A 13,122-nucleotide genomic window follows, 5' to 3' on the forward strand; every position below is an offset into this window, starting at 1 on the left:
GCTATTTTGCTAATGGATTTTGATGCTGCAGTCATAATAAATATTGTCACTGATAGCCTATAAAAACACACACTCCACCATTCCATGTATAAGACTGACATGTTCTTTTCACGTTCCCTCATGAATATGGAATAATTTTTAGTAAAAAAATATATATGACTGCAGTTATTTGGCAGTCATAAAGGTCACTTCATATCGGGAAAAACTAAGCCTGAAGTGACTTGCACTGAGGGCCCAATAAATAAATTAAATAACATATTAAATAAAAATATACCCAAAATGCAACCATCTAACCTTTTGCAGTGATGTTATTATGTATTTTTGGTGAACTCAGTATGTCAATTGCTTCTTTGATTTTGTTGTTGAAAAGGGCAACGGCTGCTGCTCTCTCCTGCTGTCCACAAAGTTGAAGCCTACTCAAACAAAAATAGGACGAAAAACAAGAAGTGATATTTGTGGCAAATTACGGGAAAATTTGGGGGAGTCGATCAACACAGCCTAACACTTTCAACGAAGAGATTAAAATAGTAATTGTTATTCCAATATTGCCTGCCATGATTATGATCTGATAGATAGCAGTCTGAGATAAGGAGTGAATTGCCAACTACATGTAAAAGATGATCATAACCAATCCTGTATCCATGCACCTAGGACGACTGGAATAGTTGTACGGTTTCGTTTTAAGGATGCCTTTTTCTCTAATTTTTGTCATTAATATTTTGGATTTATGTTTGAAGTCTCTTGGCAAAGAAACATTTTCTGCTGCATAATTTTGTTTTTGGAGGGAACACTTGCCTCCCACCAATGTTACACCTTGTTCAACAGCACATTACTACGCTATTACGATGGACATAATTTTTAAGCCAGAAAAGCAAAAGAACAGACACGTACTGCTGTTCGTACATTTGGTACATTTCATGGATTGAAGAGACGTTTAAAAACTCACGACATTGAAGACTCTGTAAAGCAAAGGAAGGAAAATCCCATTGCTGCCCTTTCTGTTGTCTCCCTCCCCCCTAAACAAGTGGCTGATAAACAAAGGTTGCAAGTGAAAAGAAACAAAAAGGGTATTACGCTGTTGTGAAGTGAAGAAAAGAAACAAAACGGTATTACGCTGTTACGAAGTAATAAGCAAAAAACGACAGGCAACATATGACCAATGTGGCTTGGGTTCGACTCCCAGACTTGGCATCACTTGTGGGTTAAGTTTGTTGGCTCTCAACTCTGCACCGAGAGGTGCTTCAGTTTTCAGTTTTCCCCTCTCCTCAAAAACTACTATAACCTATGATTTGATAATTATGTACATGTATTAATTGCCCCAACAGGGTTTTGGCCATCCAGAAGGCAACCTAGAAGTCCCCACGAAAAAAGGGTAAATGTACAAATTGGTAGATAAGGGCAAGGTGGTATATTGATATTGCTTAAACGGGCACGCAATTAATAAGTGGTATTGGTATTGTTCTAAAAGACGGAGGTGTTTTAGGGAGTCACGAATTAGAAACTCGCAAGGAGAACCAAAGTGCTGTTCGGGTTTATATAGAGATTGAAAAATCAAACATTGAAGCAGATCTGATGTAAATCGAGTTACCCAGCTCAGAAACTGATTTTGTACAGACAAATCAGAAACGGGCGATGATTTTTCAGACGCAAATCGGACACAGGGGCGACTTGTTCAGCATATAATTTAAATGTATCCCAACTGCCTTTCGTACTATCTTAGGCCTGGACAGATGTAGTGAAAACTATTACTAGTTTGATTTGTGCACTACTACCCCACAAGCTATTCATGGCTTGAAATGTGGTGTGAAAATAAAGAAGGTTTATTATCATTATTAAATTCTCCACAAGGTCAAACATACTATAATAATTATTACTATAACTCCAAGAATTGATCTATGCTCCTATGGAAACATTTTCTTTTATTTTGGCTGATAAACACTGCTGCTGATCTCGTGAGTGAAAACCAAGAATACCGGTAGATATCTTGCACTTTATTTAATAAAGTTTCCTTACTCTTCAAGGAATTCCATCAAAGGTACTCCAGCACTCTCGAAATCCCATCCACAGAGAGAAAGAGCCAGCTTTCTACAAAATTAATGCAACAACAATCCCTTGTACTACAATAGGCAACTACTGTAGCAAGCACGGCAATTAAGCTAGTAATTATTCCACAAAGGTATTTGAGAACCTTTAATTGTCAAGTTAAAACAGTAGCATTATGTCAAGCATTTGTTACTTTAACCTGAAAGAAAATCCATGCTCCCTATTCAATGTTGACTTTATGGACTGATTCTGTTACACTAAAATCCTAACATTGTCAAGAGGGTGGGGGTGAAGGGGAGAGGGGGGTGGGGAGGGGGTGAAGGGGAGGGGGTGAAGGGGGTGGGGTGGGGTGGGGTGGGGTGGGGAATAAGAGGGGAAGGACTAGAAGAGTAAGAGAGTGTGGTCACTGGTCAGTGGCGTCTCAATACTTTCAATAACGATTGTACATGAAGCTGTGAAAGGTCTGAGACAGTTGAGGCATTTGCAACCAATTGGTCCAGATTGACAGCTGTTTGTTCAGAGGCATTAGGTTACAATATTTTGCAGTTATTCTTGAGTTGGTTATAACGTCCAAACTAAGATAAGCAATTATGGAACATAGATAAACATAGATGAATGTTCACAACCACAGTCAACACTTTTAAAACAAAACTGGAAACGTAGTCCCCAAAGCTTATTTTTTTATTTTTGCCCTACTTTTTGAGACATTTTGGTTTTGCATACTATTAGGTTTAATTGATGCATTTTGTCTTCAGCCATCTTTTTTTAAAGAAATTTGCCCACCAGTAATACGCACTGCATGACTTGTTACCTTTCCTGTTTGTGGGAAAAACACATTCAAAATGGTGACATATTCACAAGGCTTATTTTTGACCCTAATTCCCTCCTAAAACGGCATAATTTTATGATAGATTTTACTGTGCCTAAAGCCAGACAATTTTACTGGCCAATCAGCCACTTTAAGGTGCAATAGCCGAGTTAAAATCTACTGCCGAAAATTAAGATTGAAAAAAAAAAACCAGAATGTTTATGCCAGATTGAGAGAAAAAAAATGAACTATCAAAATGCTCACCTCTCATCACTAGAATATGCAGGAGCTACAAGACATTCTTGGTATAAGTCAGACTTGCTTCTTGCACAAAGAGCTGTTCATATAAGATATAGGGATAAGTTATTACTTACATGTACTGGTAAGAATGCAGGAGTCACAAAATTTTTAAAGATCCTCCATAAGTAAGTGCATTATTACAATTAATGGAAATGATGGGAGTCAAAGCAACATTGTACATACATGCAAACATTAAGACAATAATAATTGTGCCTTTCATAAAAACATTAAAATTTAATTACATGGTTCTACTTGTACCAATGGTTACATGTATTCCAGCCACCCAGTACTCCTTTGTTTCTAGACTGTATGAAAAAGCTGTACATTGATCATTATTTAACTAAGAATGCTTTCCACTTGACAGAACTGTCCAGCCAGACTAGGCATTTGGAAGGACTATCTCAGTCTATAACGTCTTCAAATTAACACACTTTAACCTGGGGCCGGTTCCTGAAAGGTGTAATAACCCTATTCCAAGGATAAATGTGCCTGGAATAAGGCACATTTATCCCTGGAATAGAGCTATTACACCTTTCAGAAACCCGGCCCTGGATGATATTCTCCTCCAGAAGAATGACAGCTAGGGATAATACCATGCAAGTGTTCCTTTAAATATTATTGTTGGATTTGCCTTTGCAAACTGGTGCATCTGGCCGGCCAATTCTGACTAAAGGAAAGTGATCTAAGGCTTGTTGAGAGTACAAATAAAGCTGTTTATGTTGTTGTAGTATAACTTTGAACAACTAACATTAGGAAACTTCGTTTTTTTCACTATTAGGGTCTTATTTTTAGAAGGGATATCAAAAGTAATAAAACCATACCTCCTGCACCAGCGCTGTTGTCTCCACTTATTATAGACTTGATCCCATCATATTTTAAAAGACTTCTTGATTTATCTATATAATATTATATACAGATGAAAATGTACAACTAATTTTGAACACTATAGTGAAGAAGGCAACATATATGTAAATACTTTTACTGTATCACTTTAGCATTGGTAAAAGAACTTAATTACAGCTTAAATAAAAAGCAATAATTGTAAATTATTGTTAGTACATGTATTGCTAAATTTAATGTTTTTCTGATTTCCATGTCTGGCTTCAACAACAATTAGATTTGAAAAGTATTATTGCCTGATAATTTTGACCTCACATGTACTGTAACTTTAATAATAATTAATAGTGAAAAAACGAAGAACAATATTTTCTTATGATATTAAAAAATGTGCATAAACGATTACCAGCAAATTATTCTTGTTTGTCTTCATACTAATTTAAGGCTGAATAACTAAATTGACCAAAACATGATTTTGCCGTACCTTGCTCCCTTAAAGATTTCACGCCTAAGAAATAGTCAAGGGTAATAACATTAAATTTTACTAAATCTACATTGTAAGAACAGAAGGTGATACTCAACAGATAATCCATTACATTGTGGCAATGTGCCAAAAAAAACTTAGCATGAATTAAACATCACAGCAATCAAATAAATAGTCTGAGTCTGCTCTGACAAAGGGCTAATGATTAAAACTTCAGTCATACTGTTGTATCAGAGCCAGCGAGTCATGGGAGCCATGCAATTTCTTGTTCAAGCTGAGAGAGCAGACATCAGGGGCAAGGAGTGTGATGCATTCACGCATGATCATTACTACAACCATCACAGACAGAATCAAGCCATGTTCATCAACATTAGAAAGAACTAATATCATCATGGTGTAATATTATTGGCAAAACCTTGCAACAACACTTGAAACTAAAGATAGTTATTCAAATGGATACGAGAAATCCATCTCCACAACTTAATGAGCTTTGGATCTCTTGTAATTTTTGCTATGTCTTGCACCTGCAAGTAATTTTAAAAGAGTGGGAGACACAACATGAAAAGTTACTTCTTAATTGCAGGGCCACATTGCACTTTGTGATGTCAAAAAAATTATTGAATTGTCAGTTTCTCTTTTAGAAGAAGAAGAAGAATGAGATGGGAAGCACTTCAAAAACTCTACGGTTCATTGCACAGTAAAAACAGTTTCTTTTTCACCTCTTGATGTTCAATGCCATAGCCAGCAAGAGCCCTTCTTTTCATTTTCAAACAGATGTCTTCCTCCAAGGCAGACTCTGCAGGCTGTAAGACAAATACCTTGCAGTTACGACTTCTCCTAGCAGTCACTGTCAGCACGAGTTAGTTAAAGCTTCTGGTAATTAAACAACTCCGCATCAGGTGACAGATGACAAAGAGTAAAGTATAAAGTTACAACCTCCATTAATTTTAGCTGATGGCTTGTGAGGCAATGCATAAACAAGAGGTAAGAAATGAAATCAACACAACCATGTTCAGAAACCCAACTGGATGCAGGAACAGATGCCTACGACAATAAAGGTAGCCCCTGAGTAGACAGCACATTTTTTGACCTGAAAGCATCAACATGATGCAAATTCAATGACTAGATCACTGGGCCACACCCCCATCGTCCTTAATGATAATTTGAACAGCAAACAAGATTTTTCCAGTGTCAGATATGAGGTTGGTCCACTTCCATTTATGCAGCCTATAAATTGAAGGTATTTATGTGGTATTTTTCTTCTCTGATAATTTCAACCAAAACTGACACAACTTTGTGTTGAAGTTGACTAGTAAAAGGTGTGTGCGAAAATGATTAGCCACAAATGCAGTAATTTTGAAAAACCTCGTTAGCAACAGGCTTGCAATCATTTGCAAAGAGAAAGCTTTGAATTCTTCAAATTCCCTTACAACATACCAGTAATAAGTAAAAAAGGTCTGCCTCTATCGTCTAAAAAAACTAACCTTTTGAGAACATTCTAATAAATGTTTCCCACATCCCCAAGTTAAATGAGAGCTGGGAGACCAAGCCTGCAAGGTATTCAAAGTTCCATTTATTGCATAAATTAAGAATTACAACATGCAGCCATTCAACCTCATTCGTAGGGTCATCTCTCTTCCTCTCTTGAAAAAGTTTCCTGGTTGCAGCTGGGCAGGTCCTTAACTTAATTTCGTACAAAACGTTGCTCACATTCTTAAGTAGCCAATCATGACATGACCCGATATCCACGGGCACAGAGGATTTACAGATCTTTTTTAAAATTTGTTTTAGACTAATAGACGTCATTCCCACACCTAGCAATGCTTAATCTCCATTCCCTATTGGGCTAAGTAGAAGAGATCCGTGGAGACAAAAAACTAACCATTCTGCCCCTCCCTTCAATTATCTTTCTGGAATCTGCAAAAAAACCAGACCTGTGACCAGCCACAACCAGCTAGGGTACTTTCTCAAGAGAGGAAGAGAGGGGACACTGGGAATGACATTGAACAGCCATTGTGCAATGAGGGCACCACTAATCATTACAACAAGAGCAATGATAATTTACAACAAAAAAGGCTAACTCACAACTGATATTCTTTCAAATATTGTACAATCTTGTATGTGACCTATTAAATATGAGAAACAATTATATAATAATTAATTATTACAAGTACTATTCGCTGACACAGCTGGATTAAAAAAAATTACCTGATAACAAAAACAAAACTATAAGCTAAACTTAACTGAAGGTAAAACACTAACACGAAGATGCACAAGGCCAAGTTAATCTTTGAGGGCAAATTTTTTTTGCAGGCAAGACTTGTTGTAACACAAATCTCCATTTAATGATGATTTTAGAACTCACCCGAAGGAGATATTGTAAGCAAATGATTTTCCTGAGAAGGGTGCCATGAAAAGGAGGAAACAGCTGTCCGTGTGGCTATCAAATTACAAAATATAAAATGTACAACTTTATGTTGAGAAACTTGACAGTACACACACACACACACACACACACCTGTCAGACAACCACTTCGCGTTGATTTTAATTAGTGTCCACTGTCCAGCAAGAATAACAAAACAATTGTCTTCATATTTTTAAAATTAATGGAAGTGGTTGCCTGACAGGTGTGTGTATGTGTGTAGTGTCAAACACACAAACAGATTAGGGGAACTAAATTTATAAGTAGTTCAAGATTATCATCACAAACCATTAAGCTTATTAACCCATTGACCCCTGAGAGAGACACGATTTTACTCGTCAACTGGGGGCGTTCTAGGGCATTTGAAAGCACTCCAAGTTCAACTTCCTGGCTTGACAACTAATCTGCCTTAATAAGCTTCCTGATTTCAATCATTATATAACTTGGAGTTATACTCCATTCAAAAACTCATTAATAATTCATGAGCCTAACACTGCCAATCAAAACACCGATAAAACGTCATGTGTATGAGCTTTATATCCTGATAAAACACTCCTTGTTAGTATTCTTTAGATAAAGAATACTAATAAGGCATAGCTTGTTTTTCTTGTATGCTAATAGTTTTACCTCACAATTTGAACCATTGTTTTGAGTCCAGAGGGACATGCTCTTCCTGGTATGCTTTTGAAGCCGTTCAAAAAACTTGCAGCACGTGTTTCATCGGGTCTAAAACACTCGGCTACGCTTCGTGCTTTTAAACCCCGATTAAACACTGCTGCTCGTTTTTAAACATTACATCAAGGGGAGTGGTTATGTAATTTTTAATAATTATTATAATATTACTTGATGTACTAGAGAAGGGAGATCTTACGTTGTACACTCCTTTCTATAAAGGATGGTTCTGTTTCATATCCAACGCCATAAACTGGTGAAGCTAAAAGATATTAATGATAAGAAAACTGAATATTAATAACCTTTTTCGATCAATAATAATTTTTGGAGACTGGCCAAATGAGATAATAGTTATAACTTAAAGATTGCATTGAGAGCATTACATTAAAACGTGATGAATGCTATGGATGTCTTATATAACTTCTGCATACTAAGTTTAACTTATAGCTTCAAACTTTTTTTTTTTTCACAAAAGAAACAATCTGAATAAAACTTAAATCTCAGGGCTGAGTTGCTCAAAGCATCCGTTAAATATCAGGACATCAGATAGGTTAACGAGTGCTTAGTACAAAGTACGCTTCAAACAATGTGGCCCAAATATTTTTCTTGGATGTTTTTCTGTTTCCCTGCAGTGCCATAAACTATTATAGGTACCGAACTATTTACAAGTAGCAGTTGAACCGGTCTCGGAGCAGATTTTACCACTGAAATTAAATTACATTTTGATGCAACAATTAAGGTCTCTGTAAAGGAAAATGAGGTGTCTGCGGAAAAATGAAATTGTGGCGTCGCTATTTTTTGTATAGGGTCAAACTATATATTATATTAAAGCTAGTAGATTGAATTATTTGAAGAAAGTTTTAGTTTTTTTGATGCTTAATATTGGCATTTAATTTTGAGGCCTCAAACTCAGAATGACCAAGTCTGCTGCACAAGCTCCTGCCCCTTCACTTTATTACAAAAATAACCACACTGTTTTGCATCTTGAATGCACTCCAATACCGTGTGATATGTTAGGAATTGAAGGAAATATCAAGCAACAAAGTCGAATGTCTTAATCTCATATACTCAATTAGGGCAGAAAAAGTGCCATAAAATCAGTCTCCGAAGACAAACAAAAACTTCCTCACGTGCACAGTATTTGGGGGTAGTACAATCATCTATTACAGCCGAAAATTTGGAAGCGTGATATCTTAAAACCCGTCACGTAAGGAGGTCCGAAGAATTTTGGTGTCAAAATAAACCCCTAGAAAATCGAGCTTGAAGTTTTCCATGCAGTTAACTATCTGCTGAGTAACTCCGCCCTTTTCTTGAAAGCCAATTTTCTTGAAAGCCAATCAACATTCAGACACGTACAAAGTTAGCATATCACGCATGAAGGCTGCCAATTGACACCCAATCCTTTCATGTGTGATTGACATGATACGTCAATCTTTTTTTGAGCACAGATTATGGTGGGAAAGAAAGAAAAGCGATTCTAGAGGTTTTAAAATTAATTGTTCAGAATTTTTTTCGGGAAAGGTATACTTCACAGCCCACCTATTAAAGATTTGCAAAAACAAAAACTGTGTGAGACACCCAAATTTACCTTTACCAAGACCTTAAATCAAGACATCCTGAAACTATTGCACAAAGCAAATAATAATTATTAAGGTCTCCTGAGTTATGGAACAACATAATGGAGAGAATAGAACAGACCACAACACCAAGAACTATGTGTCCTATTCTTTGCAATGAGTGTGTGGGTTCTTCAATGTCCTACAAAGGTTACAAACACTCAGTCTGAATTAAGGATTGCAAGATGCGGTCTATGATTTGAAGTCCTAATTCAAGAAGACCAGAATACAGCACTTTCTCCTCTGGTCAGTTATTTTAAGACCTTGGGTCTTGATGTTGCTGGAGTTCAAAGCTACAACCTCCAGCGCACACAGTTCCCAGCTGTTGCCTGCCAGAAGGGAGGTAAGGACCCCAAAGGTCCATCCCGAGAAAGACAAGACAATTAAGCAAAAAGAAAAGCAACTTTACGAAGAACTAACTGGGGACGTTGTACACTGATATCACAAATTTAATGCAAATGAAACAAATGTTGGGTTTTTTACTCACAGTGATTTCACTCTGGGTAAACCAGAGAACCCGGAGCAAAAAACCTCTTGGTGCAGAGTAAAGAACCAACAAACTCAACCGACATTATAAGGCTGAGTCTGGGAATTCGCACCCGGGCCACATTGGTGGGAGGCAAGTGCTCTCACCACTACCCCATCCCTGCATTTTTCTTGTCAGCTTTGGACTTCCACATGCCTCTTTGGGCTGAAAATAACTGTAGTCTACTCCCTAAACGAAGAAGAGGGACTGCTACACATCTTCTCAGTTGGTTCCATGATGGCCTTGGTGCCAATCTATGCGTATGCTTTTTTCCTTTTTTTTTTTTAAACGTCAGTAATTCCTTTACCCTCTAGAGCGAGGGTATTCTCCCAGGAAGCCGACGGTGTGCTCATTTTAACCCCCCTCTTTCTATCCATTTTAAGGGTATTTAAAGTTACTTTAAGCTACACTGAAAGGAAAGAAGTTGAAACAAGGATGTGAGATCCGGGGATCGAACTTGGGACCTCTTGCACCAAGGCTGCACACTAACCGACTGTGCCACCCTTGCTCCTACAAATGTATGTCATGGAGTGACAGTCTGCTGGGATCCAGCAGGTCCAAGGCCTAGGGGTGAACCTCGCCAGCAATTAAGCCAAAGCTCTGACAACAGCACAATCAAAGTAGAAATACATGCAGTCTTTACCACAACTGAAGATCAGACTGTGAGACATTATGCTCCTTTTAATTGCAGGCCAGGGATTTAGGAACAAAACTGAAGAAAAGACTGAATCATCAGTACCTACTGAAGTATGCTGAATGTCATACAGCTGTACAATAGGGCTTTCTTTTCCAATGGTTGCTAGTAAACCTGATCTGCTTGGGCTCCATGAAATGGCTGTAATGGCCGTCACAGGAGGTGGCTGCGTCATAGTCATCAACTAATAATAATTTTTATTTCTGTTAAGGAATTTACTTTACACTGCTTTTGATAAAATCTTTAAAACCTGAATTAACTCCAGACTAGCCTGCAACCAGTCCATAGACTCCATTTCCTTCACAGTGGCACTTATCTTTTTCATTACCGACCGATATAAACCTCTTGACCTTCAGCATATACATGCCAGTATTTTCACTGCTAAGATTTCACTTTGAATGTACCATAAAATAGCAGAGGTCAGTTTTCCCTTGGATATACAAGCTAGTGAAAGATGATGCTAAAATTTGACCCTTGCAAAATTCTGAGGTAAGGTAAGACATTTTTGAGATAAAAATGGACACTTAAATTACTGGGACACATGGCTATGCTCAGGAAGATAAGCAAGCAATATATATAACATGATCAGACTCTGGTGAGATCAGAAGGGAGACAAGAAAGTGGCTTTGTGCACTTGGATCGTTTCACAATCAACTAATTACTAGTTTTCAGAAAGACCGCTAACAGCTTTCAAAATCATCAACATCACTGGACAAGTTCAGGGTATGTTTAGGAATGGGATATTGTACAGATTTGCAATCCACTCCAATCAACAAGGCGAGCTTTGAAATACTACTTATCACTGTTGACACACTATGAAGATTTGGCTTGTCTTATTAGTATACATAAAAACATTCAGCAAAATCAAAATATTAAAGGATACAGGTTTCTCAAAATTCCTGTCATCCCATATACATACAATACCAGGAGCCTGCACAAAAGAAGAACACTATTAATAAAAATTAATCATTTATTTGTATTTTAATTGCACTACAACAGCAACAGAATTGAAGGAATCCTTATTTTTCATTGGGAGCAGGATCGGCATATTAGCGAGTCTCAGAGCAGTTATTTTCAAAAGATGTCTTGTTTTCTTAATTTCCACCCACATCAAAAACCAGCACTTTTAATGCTACGTTTTCCTGACTACTGGAACACTTATATCTGGCTGTTTATGTAAATAACAGAGTTTAGTATACTAAAGCAATAAGTTTTAATAAAGGCCTCTCGTCCTGACAGCTTCTATGTTTGCCTTAGTGTGATCCTATAGACCTGTCTAGCGATGGTTTCATGTGCTCGCTGGTTTAGTATTCCTGGATAAGAACACTGTAAGGGAGCGAATAATTTCTAGGCTAATCATAACCATTACAATTTTCTCAAATTTGATTGGTACATTAACTGCTTTTTCACTAACTGTTGTGTAAGGTTGAAATCGGACAGTGAAATCGGACAGTTGGCTCAAATCGGATGGTTACATCAGACAACCATATTAAATTAAGTACACTCAGCTTAATCCACCAATCACAGAATTTATCACAATAACCATAGCAACAACCACTTACCCTACCAAACTGGGGATTTTCCAAAATGGACAAATTTGTAACATTAGACAGTGAAAGAGGAATGCATTAATTTTGTTTTCTCGGAAATTGTAATGGTTATGATTAATTGGCAACAGGACTTTGTGTTGTCCAATTTGGTCCGTAATCATACTTGTGATTAAACAAATCACTCGTATGATTACAGACCAAATTGGACTCCACTCAGTCCTATTATCATTATTTATTAGTTGGGGGACTCTGTCAAGTGTATGAAATTGCCTTCCTGTGTTGCTATGGTTGTTGGTTAGCTATAGAAGGGATTTTTGAATGGATTAGAATAAACGTCCTTACAAATTTTCCCTTCTTGTAAGCTACAATCAGTTAGTGTTTGAAAATCCCAGCGAGACCCGGTGCTTCTGGATTTTTAACGTGCCAGTATATCGTAAGAGCCTTTTTACGAATGCCACATATCTAACCTCTGAAAATGAAGCAATTCTGTGTTCCATGTGAGGATCAACACAGACACCATACACAGCTTTTGTAACAGCAGCAATGTGAGGACGTGTTGTATCTGTAAAAATAAGATGCTCAGCCTCTTTAATTAATCTTGAATTCTCACAACGGATCTTGGACAGTTAGCCAGATTGCTTTTAATTTCCTCCCTTATAATTCTCTTTTTTGCAGCAAAATAACCTTGGGCTAAAACACCAAAAATTAAAGTGGTTGATACATGTGCAATAGTTCGATCATTATCCCCTTTCCACTTGAAGGAGATGAAATACATGTACCAGTATCATCTGGTGGACCTGCAACATTTGCATTTCAGTGTTTCACCAAAAAGTTGTGTAACAAAAAGATGCTCCGGCCCATAGATCTGCGCTTCATCCTTTAATTTAGAGAGGCCCAATTATGCAAACACTAATTATTGCCAGTGAATTTTTCAATGCCAGTGAATTATTCACTGGCATTATCCAGAGAAAAATCCATTTATCACCCATTAGGGAAAAACAATGATCAAAGGGATAAACTCAAAGCCTTCCATTGCGCAGATTTGACTACAAAAGTTTGAATGCCCAAATTTTGCCTCAAACCAACCAAGCTATAGCCGCACTAAGACAGACTGCTAATAAAAGTTGAATGCCTTTAATAATAATAATTGGGTACGGAGTAGCTGGATG

The 13,122-nt window shown here is 37.3% G+C and overlaps 1 protein-coding gene across 1 annotated transcript in view; it reads right to left on the reverse strand.

The window, feature by feature from the left end:
- LOC137967909 (GATOR2 complex protein MIOS-like) overlaps positions 1 to 13,122 on the reverse strand; it is a 40,788-nt gene that overhangs the window by 16,154 nt on the left and 11,512 nt on the right. The window contains exons 11-24 of the mRNA XM_068814508.1: positions 12,421 to 12,515; positions 11,287 to 11,334; positions 10,449 to 10,587; positions 7,767 to 7,829; positions 6,838 to 6,912; positions 6,558 to 6,598; positions 5,957 to 6,022; positions 5,192 to 5,275; positions 4,933 to 4,996; positions 4,473 to 4,496; positions 3,973 to 4,047; positions 3,116 to 3,188; positions 2,014 to 2,085; positions 295 to 413 (exon numbers count right to left, since the gene is read on the reverse strand). Of these exons, the coding sequence (XP_068670609.1) occupies positions 295 to 413; positions 2,014 to 2,085; positions 3,116 to 3,188; positions 3,973 to 4,047; positions 4,473 to 4,496; positions 4,933 to 4,996; positions 5,192 to 5,275; positions 5,957 to 6,022; positions 6,558 to 6,598; positions 6,838 to 6,912; positions 7,767 to 7,829; positions 10,449 to 10,587; positions 11,287 to 11,334; positions 12,421 to 12,515 (1,038 nt within the window). The remainder of the gene's footprint in view (positions 1 to 294; positions 414 to 2,013; positions 2,086 to 3,115; positions 3,189 to 3,972; positions 4,048 to 4,472; positions 4,497 to 4,932; positions 4,997 to 5,191; positions 5,276 to 5,956; positions 6,023 to 6,557; positions 6,599 to 6,837; positions 6,913 to 7,766; positions 7,830 to 10,448; positions 10,588 to 11,286; positions 11,335 to 12,420; positions 12,516 to 13,122) is intronic.

This window comes from Montipora foliosa, chromosome 8 (genome assembly GCF_036669935.1).
Source record: "Montipora foliosa isolate CH-2021 chromosome 8, ASM3666993v2, whole genome shotgun sequence".
Classification (NCBI taxonomy): domain Eukaryota; kingdom Metazoa; phylum Cnidaria; class Anthozoa; order Scleractinia; family Acroporidae; genus Montipora; species Montipora foliosa.